This window comes from Camelus ferus, chromosome 19 (assembly GCF_009834535.1).
Source record: "Camelus ferus isolate YT-003-E chromosome 19, BCGSAC_Cfer_1.0, whole genome shotgun sequence".
Taxonomy (NCBI): domain Eukaryota; kingdom Metazoa; phylum Chordata; class Mammalia; order Artiodactyla; family Camelidae; genus Camelus; species Camelus ferus.
In genome coordinates, this window is record NC_045714.1 from 21306404 (window position 1) to 21330680 (window position 24277).

Here is a 24277-nt window from a genome sequence, read left to right on the forward strand (position 1 = left end):
ATCCCTTATAAAAGCACTGTTCTGGGGCCACCGTGGGAAAGAGGAATGAAACCTCAAATTACGAGGTCGATTTGAAGTAGCCGTTTCATTAATTAGAGATTTCAAAAAGTGGTCCAACGTTAATGAGCTGTGAAAGCGATAAAGAAGAAGAAACTGAAGGCCAGAGCCGCACAAGCTGGTGTCCCGTTATCTGAATCCATATCTGGACCCTGCTTTTGCTTGAGGCCAGCTCTTGTACCAGAGATGCACCAAAACATTGCTGCTAAACCTGAGTACATTTAAGACAAGCCCGTCTTGGGGCTCCATCCTCCAGCTCTTCATCAGGATGCCCTTGGTGTGTCAGGTCCCCTTCCCAGGTGTGGTGAAACGAGCTAGAAATCCCACCTCTCCTGCAACTTCTTTCAGTGGGAAAGAGACAAAAACCAAGACATAGAAATAAATATATACAGGCATACCTTCTTTTACCGCACTTCTCAGATAAGCAATTTTCTTTTTTTTTTTAATACAAATTAAAGTTTGTGGCAATCCTGTGTTGTCAGATGATGGTTAGCATCTTTTAGCAATAAAGTATCTTTTAATTAAGGTATGTACATTGGTTTCGTAGACCTAATGCTATTACACACTTAACAGGCTGCAGTGTGATGTAAACATAACTTCTATGTGTACTGGGAAACCAAAATAGTCATGTGACTTGCTTTGTTGCGATATACACTTTACTGTGGTGGTCTGGACCCAAACCCACAGGATCTCAGAGGTATGACAGTACCATGTTCGGTAGTAAGATGTGCTTAGAAGAAAAATAAGAGAGGAGTAAGTAATGTGGAGGTGGGGGCGGGGGCAGTTTTCGGGAGCATATCCAGAGAAGGCATCACTGACAAACTGGCTCTTGAGCAAAGACTTGAAGGAAGTGAGGGAGCTCGGCATGTAGAAAGAACATTCCAGAAGGAGGAAAAATCACGTCCAGTGTTCCCGAGGCCGTCCTCACTGTGTAGCATGTTCGATGTATCCTGGATGAGCAAGGAAGGCAGAGTCCGCAAGGGGAAGGAGTCGTCAGAGATGAGGCCAGGGAGGAGACAGGTCGTAGAGATCCTTGTAGGTCAGCGGAAGAACTTGAACTTGTTGTGCCCTGAGTGAGCTGGGGCGCCTGTGGGAGGATGTCCCATCTGAGCAAAGAAATGGCCTCATCTGAAACTTAATTTTTAACATGAGAAACGAATGGAGGGACTATTGGGGTGGGGGGTGGGGCAAAAGCAGAAGCAAGGGGGGCCAAGTAGGAGGCTGTTAAAAATAATACAGGCAAGAGATGATGGTGGCTTAAACCAAGATGTCAGCAGGGGTGATGGTGATTGGTGTCAGATTCTCATTGTATTTTGGGGTTTGGTGGATAGGGTTTGCGGACTGCTTGGGTGTGGGGAGAAAGAGGAGCCTCAAGGGTGATGCCAGCGTTTCTGGGCTGAACAGGTAAGGGCTGGCATTGCCATTACTGAGATGGGGGAGCAGGAAGGGGAGCAAGCTTGGGTGAGGTTAATTCTGGTAAGTTTTGCACGTTAAGCTTGAGATGCAAGTAGGCAGACGTAGCAAGTAGGCAGTTGGATGGATGAGTCTGGGTGCAGGGGACATACGAGCGCCCCGGGAATCGTCAGTATAAATTGAAGCGATGAGGTGAGATGCGATCACTGAGAGAATGAGCTCCGGGAGAAAATAAAACACATTGAAGGGCCAAGTTCTGGGACACCTTGTTGTTAGAGATCAGAGGGATGAGGAGAAATCCCAGCAGAGGGAAACTAAGGTAAGAGAGGCAGCAGCCTGGCAGCCACAGGAACACAGCGTTTCAAAGAGGAGGTGTCGGTCCCATCAAGCCCTGCGATACATCCAGTAAGATCAAGAACAAGAGGTGCCCAGTGGGTCAGCGTGAAGTGACCGGTGGGGGCTGTTGACGACCTTGGCGGGAGGAGGTAAGAGCAGTGAGTGGAATGGCGAGGCGGCTAGTGGACTCAAGGGATAGTGGGAAGAAGGAAACTGATGACCTCAAGAAGAAAGTCTCCCAAGGAGTTTGCTATAATAGGAAGGACAGAGATGAGGAGAGAGCTGGAAGGGAAAGGCGTTCAGGGTGGTAGAAGTAGTGGCTAGTTCGGGTGCTGACGGAAGTAATCTCGCAGAGACGGGAACGTGTCAGCGCAGGAGAGAGAAGATGATTGCAGCATCCTTCAGAAGGCAGGACGGGGAGGAACCCGGTGTTAAGAGGAGGGGTCGGCCTTCACTGGGGACAGTGATGTGTGTCTGATGCCGGGTAACTGGGGGGGATGGACGGTACAGGGCAGATGGCGGCGAGGGGTAGACAGGGTTGACGGTGCTTGTCGAAGTGTTCTTTTGATCGCCTCCATTTTCTCAGTGAAATAGGAATTCGGGTTATCATCTGAGAGTGAGGACAGGGAAAGAGGTGGTGAAGGCTTGAGGAGAACGATGGAGCAAGTAAGCTATTTAGAAAACTGTTACCTAAGAGAACGGAAGAGTGGGTGGAGCTGGGAGTTGCGGACTGACTGGTGGGAGACGTCCAGGCTCACTTGAAAGTGGTGACAGTGACTTTCACAGGGGACCAGGCAGCCCTTTGGTGGCATGTCTCCCTTCAGCCCCACCCTGCCAGGCAGTGCAGGTCGGGAGTAAGCAGACGGCTGGGTTTAACCCGGACTGTGGTCTCGCTTAGTCCAGGGAATTTCAAGAGCAGAACGAAGAGATCGGAGGTTGAATGTAAGGCAGTGGTTGTACTGACTGCCCGTGGTTCCCCAGCTGAGTGAGGAAGGAACCACAGCAGAGGTCAAGGAGCAGGAGGTCAGGGCCTTGGAGGGGTCATCTGTTAGTTGCTGAAATTACCAAGATCTGCGGCAGGAGTTCCGTAGTGCTGGAGCAGATGACAGTGAGCAAAACCTAAGGTGTGCAAGGAGTCGGGGCTGTCAGGTGAACTGCCTGCGAGAAGGATGGACCCAGGGAGGATGTGAAGGCGTGGGCTCCACATAGGAGGGGGTTTAGAAAGGCTGGAGGAGAAGTGGGTTGAAAGGTGGATGGATGCCCAAGAGTGTCTACCCCCATCCCGGCACGAGGGGATGACGGGTGTGGAAGAACACAGCCCCTACTTGAGAGGCCACGGCGGGGAGGGTTCCTCGGGGAGAGGCAGGTTTCAGTGAGAGCGAAGGTGAAGGGGATGCTCCCAGGAGAGGCTGAGGATGGGAGGATTTTGCACGACTCCCTGTGAGTTCAAGAGGAAGTGGAAGCGGTCAGAGAGGCAGGGAGCACTCGAGTCTGGGGGAGAAGGGAGACCCAGGCTCCTTCTGGGACTGTGGATTCCAGAGTCCCGGGACAGGGTGGTCTCTCTGTGCTCATCCTCCGTCTCACTACTCCCAGGTCATGGGTGTGGGTCCGTTAACTTCCTGGGCTTTCTTGGCAAGCTGGCAGCATCATGCCCACTCCTGCTGGTTCTCTCTCGACACCTGCTTTGTGTCCGGCCGGGGTGGTGAATTGCTCTGCTCTTACCCTAAGGAGCCCCCCCTTGCTGATCATGCCGGCCTTGCTCATGGTGCCTTGGTGGGGTCCGTGTTCCCCAAGTTTGGCTGACTTGCAAACCAGCTTCAAAGCCTTACAGCTGCCCAGCATCCCACCAGCGTGGGTAGGGGTGGGTGCATTCAGGGGCTGCCCAGGAGTGGAGACACCTGAGGGGAGGGAAAGAGGCTGGATGCGAGTCTGCTCCTGGCAGTGGGTTACGGATTTAAAATTGAGTCTTTAAGTTTAAAAATGTGGGTCTTTTCCCAGGAGCAGCGTGAAGCTATTAGGGAACCTAAGGGAGGGGAGTGTGAGAATGATCAGATTTAAGTTTTAAAAAGCTTCCCTGTCAGGGTTGCACTGGGTCTGTGGACTGCTTCGGGTAGTTTGGCCATTTTGATAACGTTGATTCTTCCAATCCAAGAGCACAAGAAATCTTTCCATTTCTTTGTATCATCTTCAGTTTCCTTCATCAGTATTTTATGGTTTTCAGAGTATAGGTAACCTCCTTAATTAAGTTTATTTCTAGATATATTGTTATTTTTGGTGCAATGGAAGTGTTTATGCCAGTTTTAAAATTCTGGTTTTTGAAGTGAAAAAACAGTAAGTGAAGGGCTGCAAATGGCAAAATATCCTTCTCTCTTATGGGTGAGTTGTATTCCATCACGTATATATGCTGCATCTTTATCCATTCATCTATTGATGGGCACTTAGGATGCAATTATAAATAATGTCGCTGTTAGTAGCAGGGTGTATGTATCTGTTTGAATTAATTCTTATTTTATGGTTGGCTTCATTCCTTTGATAACTATGTAAGTTTAAAAAGCTAAAGCTCTAAACGTTCTTAGAGACAATGAACAGTACATGTATGTAAATTTTAAAATATGTGCAGCGTATTGTATTCATGTATTTACATGCAACATATGTTATTTGTGCAGTCAAATTGTAACAATTCTACCTAATAAAACTGAAAAATGAAAACAAAAAAACACTGCTGCTAAAAAAAACGCTCCCACGTTGGTTGTGCAGAGAAGGGACTGGAGGGGACACCTGTGGACACTGACAACTGGGAGAGGCATGGCCGAAGCCACATGGGAGCTGGTGGCCCAGAGTGAGATGGTGGTGACGGTGAGAGACGGAAGGGCAGAGCGCCAGGGAGTGTCTGGGAGGCCAAAGGAGCAGATCCTGGTGCTTGTCGGCCTGTGGCATGTTGGGGGGAGCCGGGGATCGGCATCCGGCTGGCATAGCCTGGCGGGTGGTGGTGCGACTCACCGAGATGAAATGGACAGAGAAGGAGCAGGGTTGAGACAAGAGAGAATGTGTCGAGTTCGGTTTCAGACAAGCTGATCTTGAAGTTCCTGTGTGACAATCTGAAGAAAGATGTCTCCTAGATGGGGACGTGGGTCTGGAGCTGGGAGAAAAGGGCGGAAGTGAGAGAGGAATTTGAGACTCATGAGCCTGTGTTTCCAATACGACTTGTAGGGGCTGGTGGTGTCTCCTAGCCTCTCCTGGTCCCCGTGACCTTGGTATGTGACCGGGGGGCGCCAGAATATCCACCTCGTCCTTCAATAGGGACGGTCAGTTCAACTGCCGGTTAAAGGCTGGACTGAGAATCCTGCAGTAAAGCAGAACGTAGCGTGTGTTTTCATACAGATAATCACTGAGATGCAGGAAGGGTTTTTTTTACCCCTTTGTCCTCCTCCCACTCCTCCCACTCCTCCTCGTCCTTCTTTGTTTCTCTGCTGCTCCTTCTCTCGTCTGTTTCCCTCTTGTCCACTGTGGTGGCGTCTGGTAACCCGCACTGACATTTTATATTAAATGTGTAAACATTCCATCTGGGCACTCTCTGTAACAGAAAGGTCACGCTATGGGATTTCCTTGTTACACCCCAAGTGGGGAGTTAAGGGACACTTTTTATAAGCCATTGAGAGGTAACTTTGTCCCTCATTTTACAGAGGCACATGCTGCTTACAAGCAGATTTGGGAACCACAGATGCATACTCAAGCAGAGTACAATGATTATTTATAAGTCTTATTTATGCAGCTAGATTAATGTTTTCAATTCTGATGAAATTTACATGCTAATCACTTTTTGTTAATTTTTAAATTATTTTAAACAAATTTAGCCACTTTTACCTCTAATTAATGCTGATTTATTTTGACTTTCCTGGTGAATAGATTACTGTCTTAGACGAGACGTGGACCGTATTCAGGCGTTACAGTCGTTTTCGAGAAATGCATAAAACATTGAAGTTAAAATATGCAGAGGTAAGTTATGAAACAATTCTTTCCAGTTAAGAACATTTGTCTTATAAAATAAATGAGTTGATTGCATATCAGTGCTCTCTCCCCTCCCTCCCATCCCAGACCTTTCTCTTTAGGTATTAGCTTATGTCACCAAGTTTTATTTCAGTTACTCATCTTTCAAAGATAGCTTTTTATCAGGATTCGAAGTGTGACTTTCAGGCATGAAATGTGGTTTTACCAGTTGTCTCGGGTCTCACCACCTGGCATCCACCAAAGCTATTTTGAGAAGGTCCCTCATCATCCATAGGTATTAAAACAATGAGCAAGCAGTTGCTTTTTTTGTTAGTATCTGACCCATATATGTACTTACTGCCTGGAGGAGGGGTCAGTGCAGGGTGAAGAATCAGAGTAAGTCACACAGCACCCCCGGCTTCTGTGACACAGCTGTCATTTCCAGGGCCAGCGTGAGCATTTCCCAGGGATCTTGGTAACTTAGGAGCCTTCTATCCAAACTCTGAAAACTGATTTTGTATTAACCTGGTCACATATGCAAATAAATACAAAGTCAATGATTCAAAAAAAAAAAAAAACCCAAAAAACAAAAAAAGATAGCTTTTTAATTTTTGGCCTCTGCTCCATATGTATTCTTACACAATGTGAACATTTTTCTGAAGGCAAAATTTTGAATGATAGTAAAGTGGCAATAAAAGAATTCTGTCCAATTTCGTAAATTTTACGATGCATTTTAAATAAATATTTGAATCAATTTACAGCTTCTCAAATTAAAATGAAATAGTAATACACTTTTCAATAGGAATTGGCCCTTTTTTCTCTTAAAAAAAACTACATTGGTGCTTAAACTTCCACATAACGAGGAGTAAATTTGCTGTCAAACATGGAGTGGAGGCAGACAGTAAACGTTGAATTATCTGGAGGCAAGGCGCTGTTTCATGCCTCTGATCGGATATCCAGAGGGTTTGGATACATTAGTGATCTTATTTTGGGACAAAGACTGGCTTTTAAGATACTTTAAAGCAAAGAAAAGTATTCTTAAAATGAATGTGTATCTTCCAAGTGAATGCGTTAGTAGTATCTGTTTGTTTATTTTTACTTGAACTAAAGGAACCTTGTAGGCACAGCTCTTTTGATGTGAACTGACTACAAATCAATCAGCAGTCGTCTGTTTAGCTTGTTTTTCCTGAGTATCGCTTTTCAGCACTATTTTTATAGTTTTTTATGATAGTCTAAAAAATAGTTTAGACAGACGTGTGTCCCTAATTTGTTTCATATTAAATGCATAATGTTTCCTTAACATCTCCATGGTTTCCACACTCTCTTATCTGATATACACTAGAAAGAGAAATACTTTTCTGTTGATAAAATGGTTCCTTGATGTGTAGAAGAATCTCGAGTCCAGGTAAAACTGAGCTGTCTCTGAAATTCCGTTGTTATCATAATAGTATTCTATTAAAAACTGAAGAAGCTTCAGGCATGAATTATAGTTCAGTGTTCCCAAGAGGCTTCAGTTTCAGAAGCAGCTCCATCAAGGTCAAGTTATTAAGTTTGTTTCTGCAATTTATTCTTTGTGTCTCAAGTTAATATTGACAGTAGGAAGGAGAGGTAATCGTGTACATATCAAACGTACAGAGCAACTTGTTTTAGCGAGCTTTGCAGCTCAGTAACTGCTTAATTATAAGTTACCGCATCGGTACTTGAATAATGTGCAGATTTTCATATTAACATACTAAATTCCCACGTTAGTAGATGGGGAAAAAAAAAAACAGTTTACTTGAAACAAAAGGGCACAGACTTTACCAGGATTTTATTTTATTTTATATATATGTCATTTATTCCATGATTTATTTCATATCAGTTCTTTCGATGCTAATTTGTTCAACACCATTCTACATATGCACATTTTTCTGGACTCTAGGAATACTGTAGTGGACAGGAATAAAAGTGTCTTCCTTTATGTATCTTAAATTTATATCGAGACAGACTGACAGTAGACCAGGAAAATATAATAATAACTAACACTTAAAACTAAGCATTCCATGTGGCAATTAGCATTTTAAGTGAGGTACATGCCTTGTAGGAAAAATATCGGTAAAAAGTGATGAGCAGAAGATATTGGGCCCTTAGGGTAAGGATGTTTTAGGCTTGGGCTCCCTGACAAAATGGCATTTTAGTTGAAATATGAGGTGAGAGATATTTAAATGAGTTTGCAAAGAATTAATACACAGTTCTAATTGGTGTTTTGAAAGAAAGTTTTAGAGCAGACAGAAGCAATAAACATAAAATTAAAAACATAAAATAATAAACATAAAATTTAAAAGATAAAATAGAAGACAGCTTACGTGAGGTTAACAAGGATGTGAAACTGTGAACTGAGACGGACGCCTGGTACCAGGAAAAATGAATGAACAGAGATTATCACATATGTAAAATTATTTTCAAGAGGAAAAAGAGTGTATTACATACAGGCTGAAAAAATTAAGTGACCTCCAAATGAAGAAAATCGAGCTGGTTTCCTCCTTCATTTGATCCTGTGCCTGTAGGGAGCGGCTCCACACTGTGCAAGCACTTGTGAGACAGCCACACCCCACCTCTCAGGAAGCAGAGAGAGTGAGCAATAAACAACACACACAAAAAACCAACAAATAAGAGGACTTCAGATCATGTTAAGCACGAAAAATACAAGGTGGTGTGGCAGTGTGGTGTGGATGGACAGGACGGGAAGGCCATCTCAGAGGGGCGACTGAGCTGAGTTCTGAATGCTGAAAAGGAGCCAGGCATACAGATCTGGAGGTGAGCACATCTGAAGTAGTGGGAACAGCAAGTGCAAAGGCCCTGGGGTGGGACCAAGCTTGGGGCCTTTCCAGAACCAGAAGACCCCTGAAGGTGGCAAGTGTGAGGAGAGGAGGGCAGGGGCTTGGGTAGGGACCTGATCGCGTGGCACTATGGATTTTATTCTTAGTGCTATAGGAAACCACCGGCTGGAATTAAGAGACAGTCTGAACATTGAAAGCCAGCTGGAATTTCCATTCTGTTCATAGATGACTTCTCCCCAAAACCCCTCTCCTGAAGACAGACTCGTGATCTAAACAATAGCCAAGATGGGAAGGTGCCTTTCCATGCTGCGTCCAACTTTGTGGCTTACAGTTTCTTTCTCATAAGGACAGAAGAAGAGTGAGTTATGAAAGAGAAGCCGCAGACATGTGTGCATGTATTTGAAAGGGAAAGGAGCATGTGAGCAGTGGCTGAACCTGCATCCTGAGATCCGAAGACAAGCTGCCTGGAGGGAGGGAACCTGTGCTCATTACAAGCTGCAGGGCCACCAAAGCCGCGGAGCTTTTCCGTGCCGCAGCGCTGAGTCCTCCCCGTTCACCGGCGCTTCCTACTGGGCCGTATGTGCCTCTGACGGTCGTGGGCTCTGGGGTGGGCGAGCTTACCTCTTGTGCCACAGCCGTGAGCAGAAGCCCGGACAGTTCACCTCTAGTTCCTATTTCTAACCAAACAATAAAATACAAACAGAAAACAGGAGAAACTGTTATCTCTAAAAACACAGCAGCATGTCATTCTAAGTCGTGGTAAATCTCACTTTGGTGAGAGGGCAGCATTGTCCATTTAACATTTGCAGATGAAGCTTAAATATCAAGATGAGTATCAGCTTTATTTTTTTTTTTCCTTAAAGTTGACATTTCTTTTGTGCAGCTTCGCTTCACCTTGTCTTAGTCACCGAGCGTTTGTTGGGGCTTGAGATCAATAGTCCGTGTGTTAGGTGTTCATCCATTATGATCGCTCTCGTTCTTGCTGGTGTCACTGCCACCTCTGAACACAATGTTTATCTTCTTCAAGTAGTCAGCTACCTCCGGATGGTCCATTTGGCCTGGCAGCATCCTGGAAATCACTGGACTTGAAGGGACAACTTCCTCAGGAAAGAGAACGGAAGGGCTCCTATGGAAGGATGCTGAGAGCCTCCTCGCAGGGGTGGCTGTTTCAGTTCCTAGTGGAATCAAGTTTGCCTGAACCGAACTGGGCTCATTGTTTCTGTGGAAGCAGAAACAGACAGCTACTCTTGGTCTCTAAATTGCACAAAAAAGTGGTTGACGATCTCTTTTTTAACGATACATGTTAAATTTACCTAGTCACTTAAGGCTCCAAATTTGTAACCAAACTGAAAAAAAATATTGAAAAAACACACTTGAATTCAGTTTATCCAGAATTTGTAATTTACTTGCCAAGATAGAGAATCTTCTTTCACTTCAGAACTTTGGTGTTGGCTGTAGCTTATAAACTTTCAGAACTTTGTCTAAAATGACACCCTCCTCATTCCCTTTTCCTTCTGGAATTCTAGCCATGCTTTCCTGGGGAAGTGCCTCTGAAGGAGTTTGATGTCACAGTTTCTGTTATGGAGAGTTGTTTTTTTCCTTCAGTAATCTTTTCTTTTTTTTTAATCTCCAGATAATCAATTACATGTTTATAGTGAAAGATTGAAATTATTCAGAGATACACACATAGACTATGAAAGTTCCTCCTGATCTAGCCCTCAGATGGAGCCATTTGCAGTGCCCTCAGAAGGTCTTCTTGGGCCCAGCCACACACTCGGACTCACAGGACCCCCACAGGCCACACGTAGTGACCTGGGCACGAAGTCACACAGAGGTCACTGCTCCCCAGCAGGGCCGAGGCAGGAGGGGCTGGCAGCAGCATCGGCCGCGGTCCACACGGCTGTCCAGGGGCTGTTCTCTCTGCCCCACCTCTCCCAGGGCGTAACTGCTAGGAGATGAGGCCCACGTGGGCAGAATGGAGAACCACTCTGCCCTAGAACCAAGTACAGCAGGAGAGCCCGTCTCTGGGAGCAGGTCCATGGGCAGGACTTCCAGAGTCCCTACAAGGGACATGAGCAGTTACGGGAGTGACCTCTCCCGGAGAAGCCGTGTGCTGTCATTTCCCTGGTCCACAAAGCAGTTCATCAGTTCATCAAGCAGTGTATCATTTTACCATGAGCCGTGGCTCCTAGTAACCAAGCGGGCACACCACCTGTCCTGGTGTACAGTCCTCGTGATGGACATACGGGCAGTTTCCTGAGTTTTGCTGCTGCGACTCCGGCCCAGTGGGCGCTTGGAGATACCTGCTTGTCTGCATGCGCAGACTGCATCTGTGAAGAGATGTGGTGATCCCACAGCTGTTCTGAGAGACGTAATTTATGACAAACCAAGATTAGGAAAGGACACACAGAGACCGGGTGGGCCGAGAGCCCTGAGGGCCTTCACCCCCATGAGTGAGGAGGTTTCAGCTCAGTCTTCAGATCTCCCTGTTCACTCACATTCATTTGCTCAATTATTTACTCTAATGTGTCCTTAAGGAGCGTGATGGCAACTGAAGGACCCCCAAGGGGCACCCCTCGGGTGGTGACCCAAGTAAAACGGGGAGGGTGGTTGATTACTCGGTAGAAAGTGTGTCTGGAGGAAACAGAAGGAACTTGGGGGTCTCACAGGCCAAGTGAGCTGACGGATCGAAAGGATGAGAAGCCTCTGGGTCCCCGAAACGCTGGGCTGGGGAGCTGAGAGCAGGAAAAAGCAGGAACCAAGGAAAAAGTTAGTCTGTCATTTTGCCTGGTGGCAAATTACAGAATAAAGAAAGAAACTAAGTTATCTGTCCTAAGTAACACCACAGAGGGAGCAGGCTGACAGCAGGTGGTGTGGACCACACGTACGATTAACGCTCCTCCCGCTTCCTGATTCGCGCCCCCGTGGGCTGAGCTCTCACGGGGGGGGGGGGGGGGCTGCGTTAGTCAAGATTTTTGAAACTGTTGTTTTATTTTTATTTATGTATTTCCTTTAATCTTAGCATTTTCTTCTGGATTCTAAACAGCTCCGCCTTTTGTTTTGAATTAATTTGCCCTCTTGATACACTGACGTGTATTGTGCAAGATGACAGCTCCTCCCCGCTTTCCTTGCCTGCTTCCCCCGCCCTCTGCACTGACCTTGTGACTCTTAACTGGATTAAACCCTGTGTTTTCAGATACCACATCTGTAAAACGGTAAGGCCACAGCTAGCTCGTGACCGATTGTGAGAGCCTCAGATGAAATACGGTGCGAGAGCAACTCTGAAGTGTTGGCGTCTGCTGAAGAGCCTGCCTTTGACATTTTGTCACTCAGATCACTTCCACAGTGCTCTTTATCTCTGTGGAAACTGCGCATTTTTTTACTCTATTAAAATCGGCATCATCCTTTTAAGCATCAGTCAAGTTATGTGCTCAGAAACAAAGCCCCGTTAAGTGTTCTCTCTTCTTTTCTCCACGGTCGAGGCAGAGTCCCTGTCCACGTGTCTTGTCCGTGAAGTTTACCTGCGGATCCAGGTCATAGTCTGAGTCACAAAAGCATAGCTCATCAAGAAGCTGAAAAGAAAGTCTGTTTTAAAACCACATCCGCTTTCAGCCACTGGAATGAATAGTGAAGACCTGGTTTCCCATCCCCCTCCCCTCTTTTGGGTGTGTGGTCTGGTGGGCTCTGACGCATGTAATAAAGTGACAGACACAGGGCTGGAGCATCAGAGGGTCACTGAGAGCTGCTCCTTCTGGGAGGCTCAGAGATGCCACCTCTGCTGGATTTTCAGAGGACTTTATTTTAGGACATTTTTCAAGGAGCCCTCCCCTCCGAGCGCTGGAGCCTGGTGGGCACCTCACGTCTGGGAAGAGTCACAGCACAGGGAAAGCGGTTAGCACTGGAATCGATCACTAAGGGCCCTTTTGTCGTCTTGGCTAATAGTGATTCTGCCCAGAGGCAAGAGGAGGAACCTGGAAAAATGGGATATTTTAGGTATTAAAACGTACCATCAAAATAAATGCTAAGGGAGCCTTAATGCACGTGTGTGGTGAGAGCATAAGGTGCTTGGACAGGCCGGCTGCCTGCCTGCATCGCAGCCAAGTCACCACAGAGTCCCCAAGCGCCACACAGAACCCGCCTCCATCAGCCACATCCCCAGAGGGCCCCTCCTGCGTGCAGCACTGAGGGAGAGAAGTATTTTCAGAGCCTCGGGTAAAACATGAAAGATCGCTGTGTCAGAGCAGCCATTCTGCCCCACGTCCGGCTGTCTCTGGTGCCCAGCAAATACCACTGGGAGGGGAGAAAACGATCAGGCAAGGGCTTATTTAATTAGAATATGGACTTTTCGTTTGTACTGATAGGACCATTTCTCACCTTCGCTATTTTCCAAGTAATTTCCCCAAAGCAGCTCCAGAAAAGGGAAAGAAAAGAAACTGGCTCTTGGCCTTGTATTTGTCTTGGACGCCCATTTACTATCCGTCACTGAGATGCATTCTAAACAGTTTTATAACCAGCATTCTAAATTTAATATAAAAATGGTAGATCTACTCACTACCCAGATTACAACGCTACCAACCACAGCCACGGGGAGCGTTCAGTAAGCCTGAGATGAATTCAGCTGCACCAGGCACTCGGCCCCCTGGAATGCTCAAGCAGCAAACAGCCATGTAGGCACGAGTACAAGGCTGCCAGCTTCAGTTATCAGAGGCCCGGGTATCTCACCGCGTGGCTTGTAGCACAGCTTCCTCCCCTGCCTGATAGGCGATCGGCATTCGAGTCACTGCTTTCAGAGGCGGGTTGGGGAGCAAAAGGCATCAATTAGCTGGGAATCTTCTCCAAGAAATGCGGATCCAGGCCCCAAACGAGGAAATTCTGCTTCAGCGCATCTGACGTGGGGCCTGAGAGTGTGTAGTTGGGGAAGAATATCCCCCGGAGGCTGCCCTCGGGACCCCTGGTTGGGAGGCTGCCTGCTGCTTCTCCTGCACCCACCTTGGAAGCATTAGTTGATTTTTCACTGACTCGTTGTTATCGATCACCAGACCTAAAACGTGATTTCCAGTGACAAGTGATCTTGTCAGAATTAATTACAGAAGCGTTTAAACCTAGATGACGGAAACATGTTGATTGCTTCTTTGGTCACCAAATACTGGGAAGCGTATTAAACTTATTAAAGTGGGAAAAGTGAAAACTGGAGCCTGTGGTGGTGCCAGCACTAAAGACTGAATAGGAAAAGATAGCTTTTTTAGTGCCATGCTCTGTTGTTGTTTATTGCTTTTTGAAGTGAAGCATCGAAGAGACTTTAAAAAAAAAAAGCCTGTTCTAGCACCGCGGAAGCGCCTGCGCTGTGCTGAGCTGGCAGAGATCCCAGCAGGAGGAAGCCGGTGACTCTGACCCTCTGACGTTGCCTTTATTATGCAGCATGAAGAAACAGAGCTTTCTTTTTATGTTGTTGCCTTTGTAAGACCACTCTTTAATAAATTCATTTTAAAACTGAAAAAAAAAAGCCCAACAACCCAGGTTTTCCTCTCCAGCCAGCAAGGAAGCTTCTCTAACAGTGAGTTGGCACCGTCTGCACGCTGTGAGACACAGGTGCTCCGAGGGGCCTAACAGATGGAGTGGTCCAGTTTCTCATTTTAGAAATGAGGAGTCAAGTACCCAGAGAGGCTTGTTCCAAGTCGCACCAAGACTCGGGGCACAGGAAAGGTGCGTGTCCCCTGACTCCTAGTCCCCCTCCTTTGTCCTGAGTCTCCCTGTCCATGACCATGTTCAGTCAGGGAGGTGGAGTTTTCAGTGTCTCCCAATGAGACCAGAGAGAAGCAAGTCTGTTCCCTGTAAGAACCTGTTACAGAGCCAAGACCCCATGGATGGGAACTAGGGTTCCCTCTGTTGAATGTCATGATAATGACCAGTTCCTGTCATGTCTCTGTCCCTGAGACTGCACGATCGTAAGGCTAATTTTTGGAAACAAGTTTGGGTTGATTCAACTGCATAATTATTCTGAAAAATGCAATATTAAATTCTCACAGATCTGAAATGTTTCTCACTTTGAAAAATTGTCATGACCTGTGTGAATGTCCTCAAATCCATCGTCACTGGCTTATACCTAAATAAAACTGACACTGGCTTTGGAAGGAGTGGGAGTTCATGTGGAAAAGTTACAATCTTTTACCCCAAATATAGCAAAGTCGGTGCAATCCTAACTTTATTTCCAACCATGGGTTTATACCTAGGGTCTCACTGAGGTTTAGCACTTCAGTGAGGACAGGGCAGCAGTCTTCTGTAGTGGAATGTCCTAATTGCTGGCTGTGCAACGTGGACGGCCAGCAAAGGATTCTGCCTTGTCCGTTGAGCAGATCCTTAATGAGCTTCTAGAATGTGCCAAGCTCGGGGCGGGGCTCAGAGCACGTGTCTACACACACTTTCCCGTAGCAGAGGTCTAAAGGGAGCTGATTGCTCCTTTAATAATCCATCTAGGTTGTCCTGAAGAGTTGCTGCTTCGTGCCCCTAACAAATCAAACTTGGAAGAGAATTGCTTGTTTGTTTTTGAGTGTATTTCTCAGTGACAGCTGTTCTTATAAGGCCTTGGGAGCTGCCATTAATTCTGAGTCGTCAGAAATGCTTCCATCTAGTCAGCCGTGAGAATTACGGCAGCCCTTTGATGAGTTTTCATTATTTGCATTTCTCCAAAGCTGGGGCGGCTGAAATTTACAACCACTACCACGCAGGGTGTGGGTGCTTCAGACACTGTCGTGGAGGAGCGTCTGCTGGCAGGAGACAGCTTAGAGCTGATTTGACCAATTAGTGTGCCATATAGAATTTTCCCCTCTAGTCTTTAAACACCGGGTACCGGTTAGGTAGCCAAGTATTACAGGAGTGAAGAAGGTGCCTCGTAAATGAGGAACGACAATAAAGTACACTTTTATTAGGTGGTAACAAAAGTCAAATGTTTTCCTTTCGTTAGTAGAGATCCCATACTTTATTAGTTATTCTCAGATTTTTTTCAGTGACTTATAATCCAGTTTTAGCTGCTTAATTGTTATAAAATCATAAAAGATGGGCAAGTCTTTTTACTGCTCATTTTAATTTCTTTCCTATATTAGGGCTGCCGTTATTTATATCCAAAGGAACAACGATGCCATTTATCAAAACCTGTGCTGTTGCCTCCAAGACCACCTGGCTAACCTAGAAAGTGCACTTGGCCAAGAGAGAAAGGCTTCTAATAAGAGCAAACGTTTCCATTACATTTAATTTGTCTTCTTGGTGGCAGCAGGCTGGCCGACCTAAGTCAGGATTTGAGCATGGTGGCTCTTAGGAGAAATTAGTCTGTGTCAGTTCACTGGGAATTAGAAAAGGAAAAGTCATCTTGTAGATGAAGGTTTCGCTCTGAGATCATTGAGATCATTGAGAAATACGACAGAGCAACAGAGAATGCTGATCATGTTTCAAATGTACGTACAGATACACATAGCTGGCCAATTTGGTGGGTGAATGGAAGCTCAATGCTTTAATTTCCCCAAAACTGAGATTCACAAATAATTCCATAAAACGGCTATGCTAGTGTTATTCTAAGGAACCACTGCCTTATCTGACTCTATTCATCATTCTTGATACAGCGATACTGTTCAGCTTAGAAGTCAGCAGCTTGTTTCTTGAACATGCAGAATAACGTTACTAATTTGGATTTTTAGACTCCACTGGCAGTGAGGAAGGCAAGACAAATTTCATTGGAAACCAGTTGGCCTCAAAATTATCGATTTCATTTTTTAAAAGGCTTTTATTTCAGTCCTCTTGTCTTTAGACTATGTTTCATTTACTAAATTACAGAATATTCTTGTCGTTATGTTTCTCTTCAGCCAAAGAAATGTTAGAAATGTGCTATTTTTATTCTCATCTATTTGTTTCCTATGTTTTACTCTGCATAATCAAGTTTCTTTATTGTACAAAGTAGGCCATGGGGCTGGTAAGTTTTCTCCCAGTGTTCTCTAGGCCTGTCCCGTCTCCCGTAAATATCTAATGTATTTGACCTCAGTCATCGTTTTTAACTTTAATGTACAGTTTTCCTATAAGAGCACGAAAGTCTTAGTATCATTTCCCAGCCCTGCTGTAAGGACACGGCTTTAGCAGGAAGAGAGCATTTCACTAGGCTCCAGTCTTTTTTCTCAATGGCTGTTCAGAAGCTGGTTGTAGTTTTGTTGTGGTTGCGAGGAGAGGCGAGCTCATGGTCCAACCCAGAAAGAGAACATTTTAAGGGTTTTCTTATGAATACTGCATCCCTGTTTGTCTCCATCCTCCTATTCTACAACCCCTTGAAAATGAGCATTTCATTCTTATATCAGGCTCTGTTTTCCCTGTGCACGTGTTTGCCTTCCTTCAAATACTGCTGCTATGAAGATTTTACAGGCAGTAAGGTACACTCCTCAAAAGCAAGACAGCCAAGATAATAGGGAAAATATCTCCATGGTATCTAAAGTGCTGCTTCTAACTCAGTGTAGAGAGATTCTAATCGTCAGCACCTGGGATACAGAATTTCAGCACTGAAAGGAAACTTAAATTCTTAGTTCAGCTCCTTCATTTTAAAAGGTGATGAAACCAGGAACTAGAGAGATTATACAGCCAGCTCTTTGCTGAGCTGAGACTGGAAATCTGATTGCCCCAAATCCCAGGTTATGAAAAGAAAAAGGCTTATGGTGTTAATTTAACTGTTACATTCAATTTGTAAAAGGCATAATCACTTTTTATTGTTTCTATAAAAATGATGCATGCTCATTTATAAAAAAAATTCACAGAATATAAGAAGAAAGCAGCAGATGACTCAAAATCATTCATCTAAATATAATTAATATGACCATTTAATGGGCATTATTTTAAGTACTTAAATGAAAAGGCACAGATAAAGGGATGGATATGTAGATTGATAGAAAGAACTTAAAATGAGGAAATAAAAAGAATAGGAATAAAGAATGAAATCATTTTATAACACTATCCTTCTAGATATGCTATGTTTAATTATAAGCATTAAGTTTAATTTTGAATTTAACAGAAGTGAAAGAAAATCAAGTAAAACTGACGAAATTGCTCAACTTCAAATTAAATTTTTCTCCACTACCACCTCCGAACTAAATGTGATTCTAGGAAAAAATATTAAAAAAAACGATGTGTCATTCACTTCTTTTGGCTCTTTCTTTAGAGACGATGTTTGTGGTTCCTTAAGACTACAGGTAATTTCTTGCCTGAATTCTTCCTGTCTTTTCTGTGTCTCTTCTTTGTCTGCCTTTTGCTTATCTTTCATTCAGCATCTCCTCAACACCCTTTGATTCATAGTTCAGTTTTGGTTCCTTCTAATTATTTCTCATCTTTAAGTGAAGTGGACTAGTTTTTGCAGGGTGGGGGACACCAGTGAATCATGGGGACAACGAGGGGACAGATAACTGGAGAGGAGGAGGCCTGCCAGCTACCATGTACCTAAACCTTTGCCTGGAACTTTTCTGAATTTTTTTGTCCATCTCTCTCCTTTGCATTGCTACACACCTTCCATTATTTTCTGATGTTGACGAGGGCTGAGGGTCACCGTCTGTGGCAGTGCCTCCTCTGGCCATTTCTCCCTCCAACACCTTGAGCAGCCCAGGTCCTCCTCTCCCAGCCCCCGCTGCCCTCCTCTCTGCTGCAGGTGCCCCCGCCTTCTCCTTGTCCCCAGCTTGTCTCTTTAATCGCAGCGTCATGGAATACCTGGGAGTTGGGACACCCTCTCAGGTGGACAGCTGGGAGGGGTGGGGTGGGGGGAGGTTCCGCTCCCCGGGACCGCCAGACCTGCCCCTTGGGCTGTGGTGGTTTCCTAGTTGGGTGACAGAGTGCCTCCTCTACTTTTCATCTCTTCTGTTGTTTTTGGTGCTTTCGAAGGAGCTAAAGGGAGCAAATAAAGGCTTTACTCCACCATCTGTAACCAGAGCTGTTCCATCCAATGCTATGGTTTGAGGAAAGATTATTTCCATTTTAATCACATTTTTTAACATGAGACTCTCTCCATGCAAGTTATAAGAAGAAATGATGGTTCTCACTCTTCACGAAAATGGAATCTTTTCTTCCCCCCATGGAGTGGTGAACTCAGTACTTGATAATGTCACTTCTTCCCCAGATGATCTGTATATTCAATACAATCCCAATAAAAATCCCAACATTCTTTTGGGGTAGAAATTAGCAAGCCGATTCTACCAGAAAATGGAATCTTATTTTAAAAAAACAAAATTATTTTTTGCTCATAACTGAATCTTAAGTATTTCGATCAATTTTATACAAATAACAAATATTTATCTGAGTTCCTTTAAAATTCAGTTATTGTGAGGAACACAGAACTTCAGAAACTTTAATTTTGAGAAACGTAGGACACTGTTTCCTTCGTCAGCGGTTCCAAAGGAAATCGAAAAGGAGTCTCCCCACCTGCGGATGGCCATTTACTGTTCCTGACAGTGTTTCTCCTGGAAATCAGATCTCCACCGTCTGCTAGACTAAAACAATGAAGCAGTAAAAATGAAAATTTTTAAATGTACAGAACTTGAGAAGAAATGCAGATGTCCAAATAATACTGATTTTATTTAAAAGTTTCTGTTTAACATGAGAAGCCAACCAACCACCCAGACAGTAGATGTCAAAGTGTGCAGGACGGGAGCAGAGAAGCGAGGGGGCAGCTCAGGGTCACCCCGCCCGGAGCCTTCCTTGTATTCTTAATTTGTTGGAAATATTACTTTTCAGACAGCAACACTTCTTGCAAAATAGAAGAGAGATTTTTTCCCCTTTTTTTGGCTCTCCAGGCACATAATTTGTCCTGACTAGTGGTTCTTTCTGTCTTGGTAAATTGTCCATTTTTTAAAAATATTTGGGGCAGTTTAAACAATTCACAATTCAGAAATAAAACCTAGAGAGGGTTGCTTTTGCTGTTCTGTTTTAAAATAAACGAGGTTGTGGCTTTATATTTTGGAGAGAAAAAGTTCAGGCTTCTTTTCTGCCCAGATCTCTGAACTCTTTTAAGGATTTTATAATATTTAAAGGTGTGTAACATTATAAAGGATTATAGGGACTTTGTAATATTAAGAATAGAGCAACGTTCCTGCTCTCTTTCCCCTAATCCAAGTAAAGCCTGTGGTGGTCTTTGTTTTTCTTTTTCCCCTCTTTCTGAAGGCTGGGCTGATGTTGGGAGTGGTCCTATCATTTGTCCCACGTTGTTGGCCCCTGAATGGCTCCCGTGACTCCCGTGCTGTTTCCGCAACTCCTTGGCTGCTCAGTGTTGCATATTCTTTAATATATTTCTGCTTCTGTTTCAGTTTTGAATGCCTTCAGAAAAAAAATTTCCTTTTGAAAGGCTATTGGTTTAGATACAACCAGTCAACAATCCATCAAGTGAAAATGTTTACGCTTGGCAGGTGAAGGCAGCTGGAAACGTGTCTTGGCCTTAGTGGTCGTTTAAAAGATGTCACAGTTTTATGCGGGGTTTAACTGGATGGGATTGATGATTTTCAGCCATTCTGAACTTGAGAACTGGCAACCTCATCTCATTCAGCCTAAGAGCCTGTAGATAGTAAGGCCCAAAGAGCACTGCCAAGATGCTCTAACAAGGAGAAATGGAGGGGTTTGCTGTTCTATCGAGGGAAAAGGTTGGAAGCCTGTTTCTGATGTAAATACAATTATTTTAATGGAGGTAATACTTTTTTTAAGACCTTGCCTCACAGCTTTGCCCTTCTGCTTCAGTTTGTTCACATCCCAGCCCCACCAGGAGGACATGGGCGAGGCCACGTGTGTTCACCCTGAATCACGTCGGAACTTTTGCTCCTTTTCCTTTTCTCCCTCCCTCCCACACTTCGCTCCATCATTCTTGTGTTTTATTATGTGAAGAGTAGGGTGACAGGAACTACCATCCTGTACATCCCAGGACAGACTTCCGGGGAGCCCGCCTGCAGACTCACCCCCTTCCTGCCACCCCGCTGCTGTCCCTGACGCCTTGTTGGGTGCAGGTCCTCAGTGTGGTTCCGTCGACGGCTCCCTTTGAACCTTTGACCACTGGCAGCAGCTGTCCCTCATTTTTCCAGTTCATCCACTGAAGGAAGGGTTACTGTCTTTCATCTGAATTCTAGACGCTTGAGGACTTGGGGAGGGGCTTCTATACCCTGCAGACACCTTTTACATCCTTGCCGTGAAAACCTACAGTCAGTCCCGATTCCTCGCCTTAACTCAGCCACCCCACGACTTGGAACCTTCTTAAGTCCCTGAGCTCTGACCCTGCATTTCTTTATCTCTGAAGCGGGACTGGTGACCATTATGGTCCTATGATAATGTGCCTCGATGCTGTTTAAGTTTGCCCTTTTCTTCCTAAAATCTGAGCAACAGTGTTAACATATAATTTATACGGAGTTATTTCACAGGGTGGATAGTCATAGCACAAAATGTTAGCCTCCATCTCAGGATGGAGGGCTGCTGTTGACTACGAGGGAATTTAAATGCTTGTTCTGCACCCGGTTCAGCTGCCTGGGGTCCTTTCAGTGCACCGCATCCGACTGAGCATGCTAGTGTGACTGTAAATTCCCCCTGGCAGAAACCACGCCACCTCATCAGCCACATAGGAAAATGACAAAACACCCAACTGTGAAAGCATGCTTGCCAGGCTGTCAGTATCACCACATTTGGGTTGGGGGTGGGGCAGGGGAACACATGTGTTCAAGATGAATTTGAGGCTGGATGAAGCCCAGAAGACACGCTCTGGGTACCTGTCTTCCCTAAGCTGCACCGTATGGGTAGTGTGTTTGGGCCGATGAAGCCAGGGTTCCAGAAAAGTTTTGCTCCTTGAACCACATCACCAGTCCAGGGATGGGGGCAGGGGTGGGTGGAAGGGACCAGGGGGTGTGGCCTGCCACTTTCTTAGTGCTACCCAGAGGCCTGGTAACTCACGAGAGTAGCTAAGGTCCATTCCGCATGACTTAACCAAATCTTCACAGAAACCTGCTCGTGTTAAGTACCATCGTCTGCATTGTTTTTTCAGCAGAGAATACACAGGCTCGGAGAAGCACAGCCTAGTTAGCTGGTCAGTGGTTCACACCAAGGCTCAGATTGGGCCTGTCTTACCGCGGCGCCCGTGGTCTTTCTCTTTACCGGGAACCGATTTTGAATTTGAATGTCAGCAACCCAGTTGGACCACTGGTGAGAAAAGGAGGAGGAAGGGGGGCCACACCCCGTCCACCCGAAGGGTTCCCGGCTTTGCTGGAGACAGCACTTGAGTGTGCAAGGAGCACATCTCTGCCTGACTTCGGTTCACTTTTGAAAAGGGCTATAAAGTCATCAGAGACACTTTGAAGGGAATGAAAAGGGAGAATCACTCTTAATAAGAAAAAGGTGTATACCAATAGCTCAAAGAATTGAGCGGACACGTCCCCAAAATGAGTTACCAGATGGTCAGTGAGCACGTATGTGAAAAGATGCTCAACGCCAAGCTCACTAGAAAAATGCAAGTGTGAACCACGGTGGAAGTCATGGCATCGCCACCAGAACCGTAAGATGAAGAAGACACAGCACCAGGGGACGGCGAGGGTCTGAAGCGCTGGGGTCTCTTAATCACTGCTGGTGGGAGTGTCAGTTAGAACAGCCGCTTTGGAGACCATTTGATCATCTCAAACACAGCTGAACACTTGCATTCCATGTGGCCTACCCATAAGACTATGGCCAGTAGGAATCCCTGCGTATGTTTATCAGGAAACCTACAGGAAAATGTTCATAGCAGCGCAATGCCTAGTGGCCAGAAACTGGAGGCCAGCCAAAAGCCCAATAACAAGAGACCGACCAAATCTGCAGTGGGTGTTCACGCAATGGAATCCCATTCAGTCCCAGGAGAGAGCAGACTGACTGCACGTGACACATGGACAGATCTCTCAACCGTGAGGCGGAGCGATGATCGTAGACACACGAGGGTTCATGCCGCGTGGCACCGTTTAACATGAGGTTCAAAACTGGGAAAAACTAAATGATACTGTTAGAAGTCAGGCTGGCGCCAGCCTTTGTACAGAACAGGAAGGGACAGAGGAGGGGGGTACTTGGGTGTCTTCCCCAGGGTGCTGGGGATGGTCTGTTTCTTGATCTGGGTGGTGGTTGCAGCGTGTTGAGATGTTGAAAATTCATCAGGTTGTGCATTTATGACACGTGCGTTTTCTGTGTGTGTATTCTGTCCACGGCCATACCACCCTGAACACGCCCGATCTCGTCTGTATGTGTATTCTACTTGAGTGCTAAGTTTTCACAGTGCTATATATACAGACGCTAGTTCTTAATTTTTGACTCCCACTGTGGCAATATAAATTTAAATCAACTAAGATCTGCATGTGTATAGAACAGGAATTTTGTGGCATATTGCGACCTATATCGTGGGAGAAATGTTCACGCTTCCTGAATAATGTTTCTTTGGCCTCTCAATGCGTCTGAATCTGACAAGGCGAGGAAGGAAGAAAATAGGGAATTTCATCAACACCAGTAACTATTACCGCTTAGCATTCATTCAGCCAAAGTGACACTGGCTGGTCAGGTTCCCACCAGATTAGAGAGTCCTTTCTTGCCTTGGAGTCCATAATACACCTTTTTATTACGATTTTTATACTTGCAAGAGGAGAAGCATGAGGAAAACACCTGTGAAATTCCAAGACCTGGCTAGAGCAACTTCTGAACCTTTATTCCCTGGGAAATAAGGAGAAAAGACTGAAAGAGAAGCCGTCTCTTCACACGGGCAGTCTTCATTCGCAGCAGTAGCTGAGGAAAGGCAACGTGGAAGGCTTAAAGAGCCGTTGTAACGGTCTGAGAACTCTCACAGAATGTTCAGGTAGTATGCAAGCTGAGTTTTCAAAATCTCGCCTCAGCACAAAAACAATTGAATTTTAGTATAAGGAGGGGCTAAAAGAATAACAAACTCGTGTTTTATAAAATAAAACTTGTGAAACACCATCTGGCAGAGTCCAATGTGTCGTCTGGGACAAAACATTGAGACTCCAGTCTCTCCTTCCTTTGCGTCCCCGTCAGTCCTCTCTCTCTTTTGATCTTTGTGGTGCCTCACATGACCTTTCCAAGGTCACACAGTTGGTGGTCAAGGAAGGCAGGACCTACCATCTTTACACTTCTGACCTCTGTCTTTTTTTACCCCATGATGGAGAGTCCAAATGACAGGGTAATAAGAGCCCGAGACCATAGGTGTGACATTAATGCATCTCTTGTAAAATGTCTATTTCAGCTTGCTACCCTTGAATTCCCTCCAAAGAAACTGTTTGGAAACAAGGACGAACGGGTGATTGCTGAGAGGCGAAGTCACTTAGAGGTAACGGAATTAAGCTTTCCTTTCTCTGTGTGTAGAGCATTGGCCGTCTGACCGGTGAGAATCAGTCCCCTTAGTCACTGAACTCTGATTCTCAAGTGTGAAGGTGCTGCCTCGTTAACACGGGAGGTGGCAGCAGCAGACTGTCAGGACTGACATCAGTTTACTTACAATACAAGGCCTCCCGCTCTGGCCTCACAGAGCGTTTTCCCAGCTTTTAAGGAGGTACATTTATTCTAAGGGTTGGGAAGCAGGCGGTGGGTGAGAACTAAATATTCACGTAGACAGATGGGACACGGTGCGGAATGGGGGTACGGAGCTTGCTGCCAAGAAG

General features: G+C 45.4%; 1 protein-coding gene across 6 annotated transcripts in view; it reads left to right on the plus strand.

The window, feature by feature from the left end:
• KIF16B (kinesin family member 16B) overlaps positions 1–24277 on the plus strand; it is a 243920-nt gene that overhangs the window by 194723 nt on the left and 24920 nt on the right. For 4 of the 6 annotated variants that reach the window (XM_032461798.1, XM_032461797.1, XM_032461799.1 and 1 more), the window contains 2 exons: positions 5713–5802; positions 23863–23946. In XM_032461798.1, coding sequence (XP_032317689.1) covers positions 5713–5802; positions 23863–23946 — 174 coding nt within the window. Of the gene's footprint in view, positions 1–5712; positions 5803–11808; positions 14560–23862; positions 23947–24277 lie in introns of those variants that run through there. The other 2 variants (XM_032461802.1, XM_032461800.1) reach the window with 2 other exon arrangements.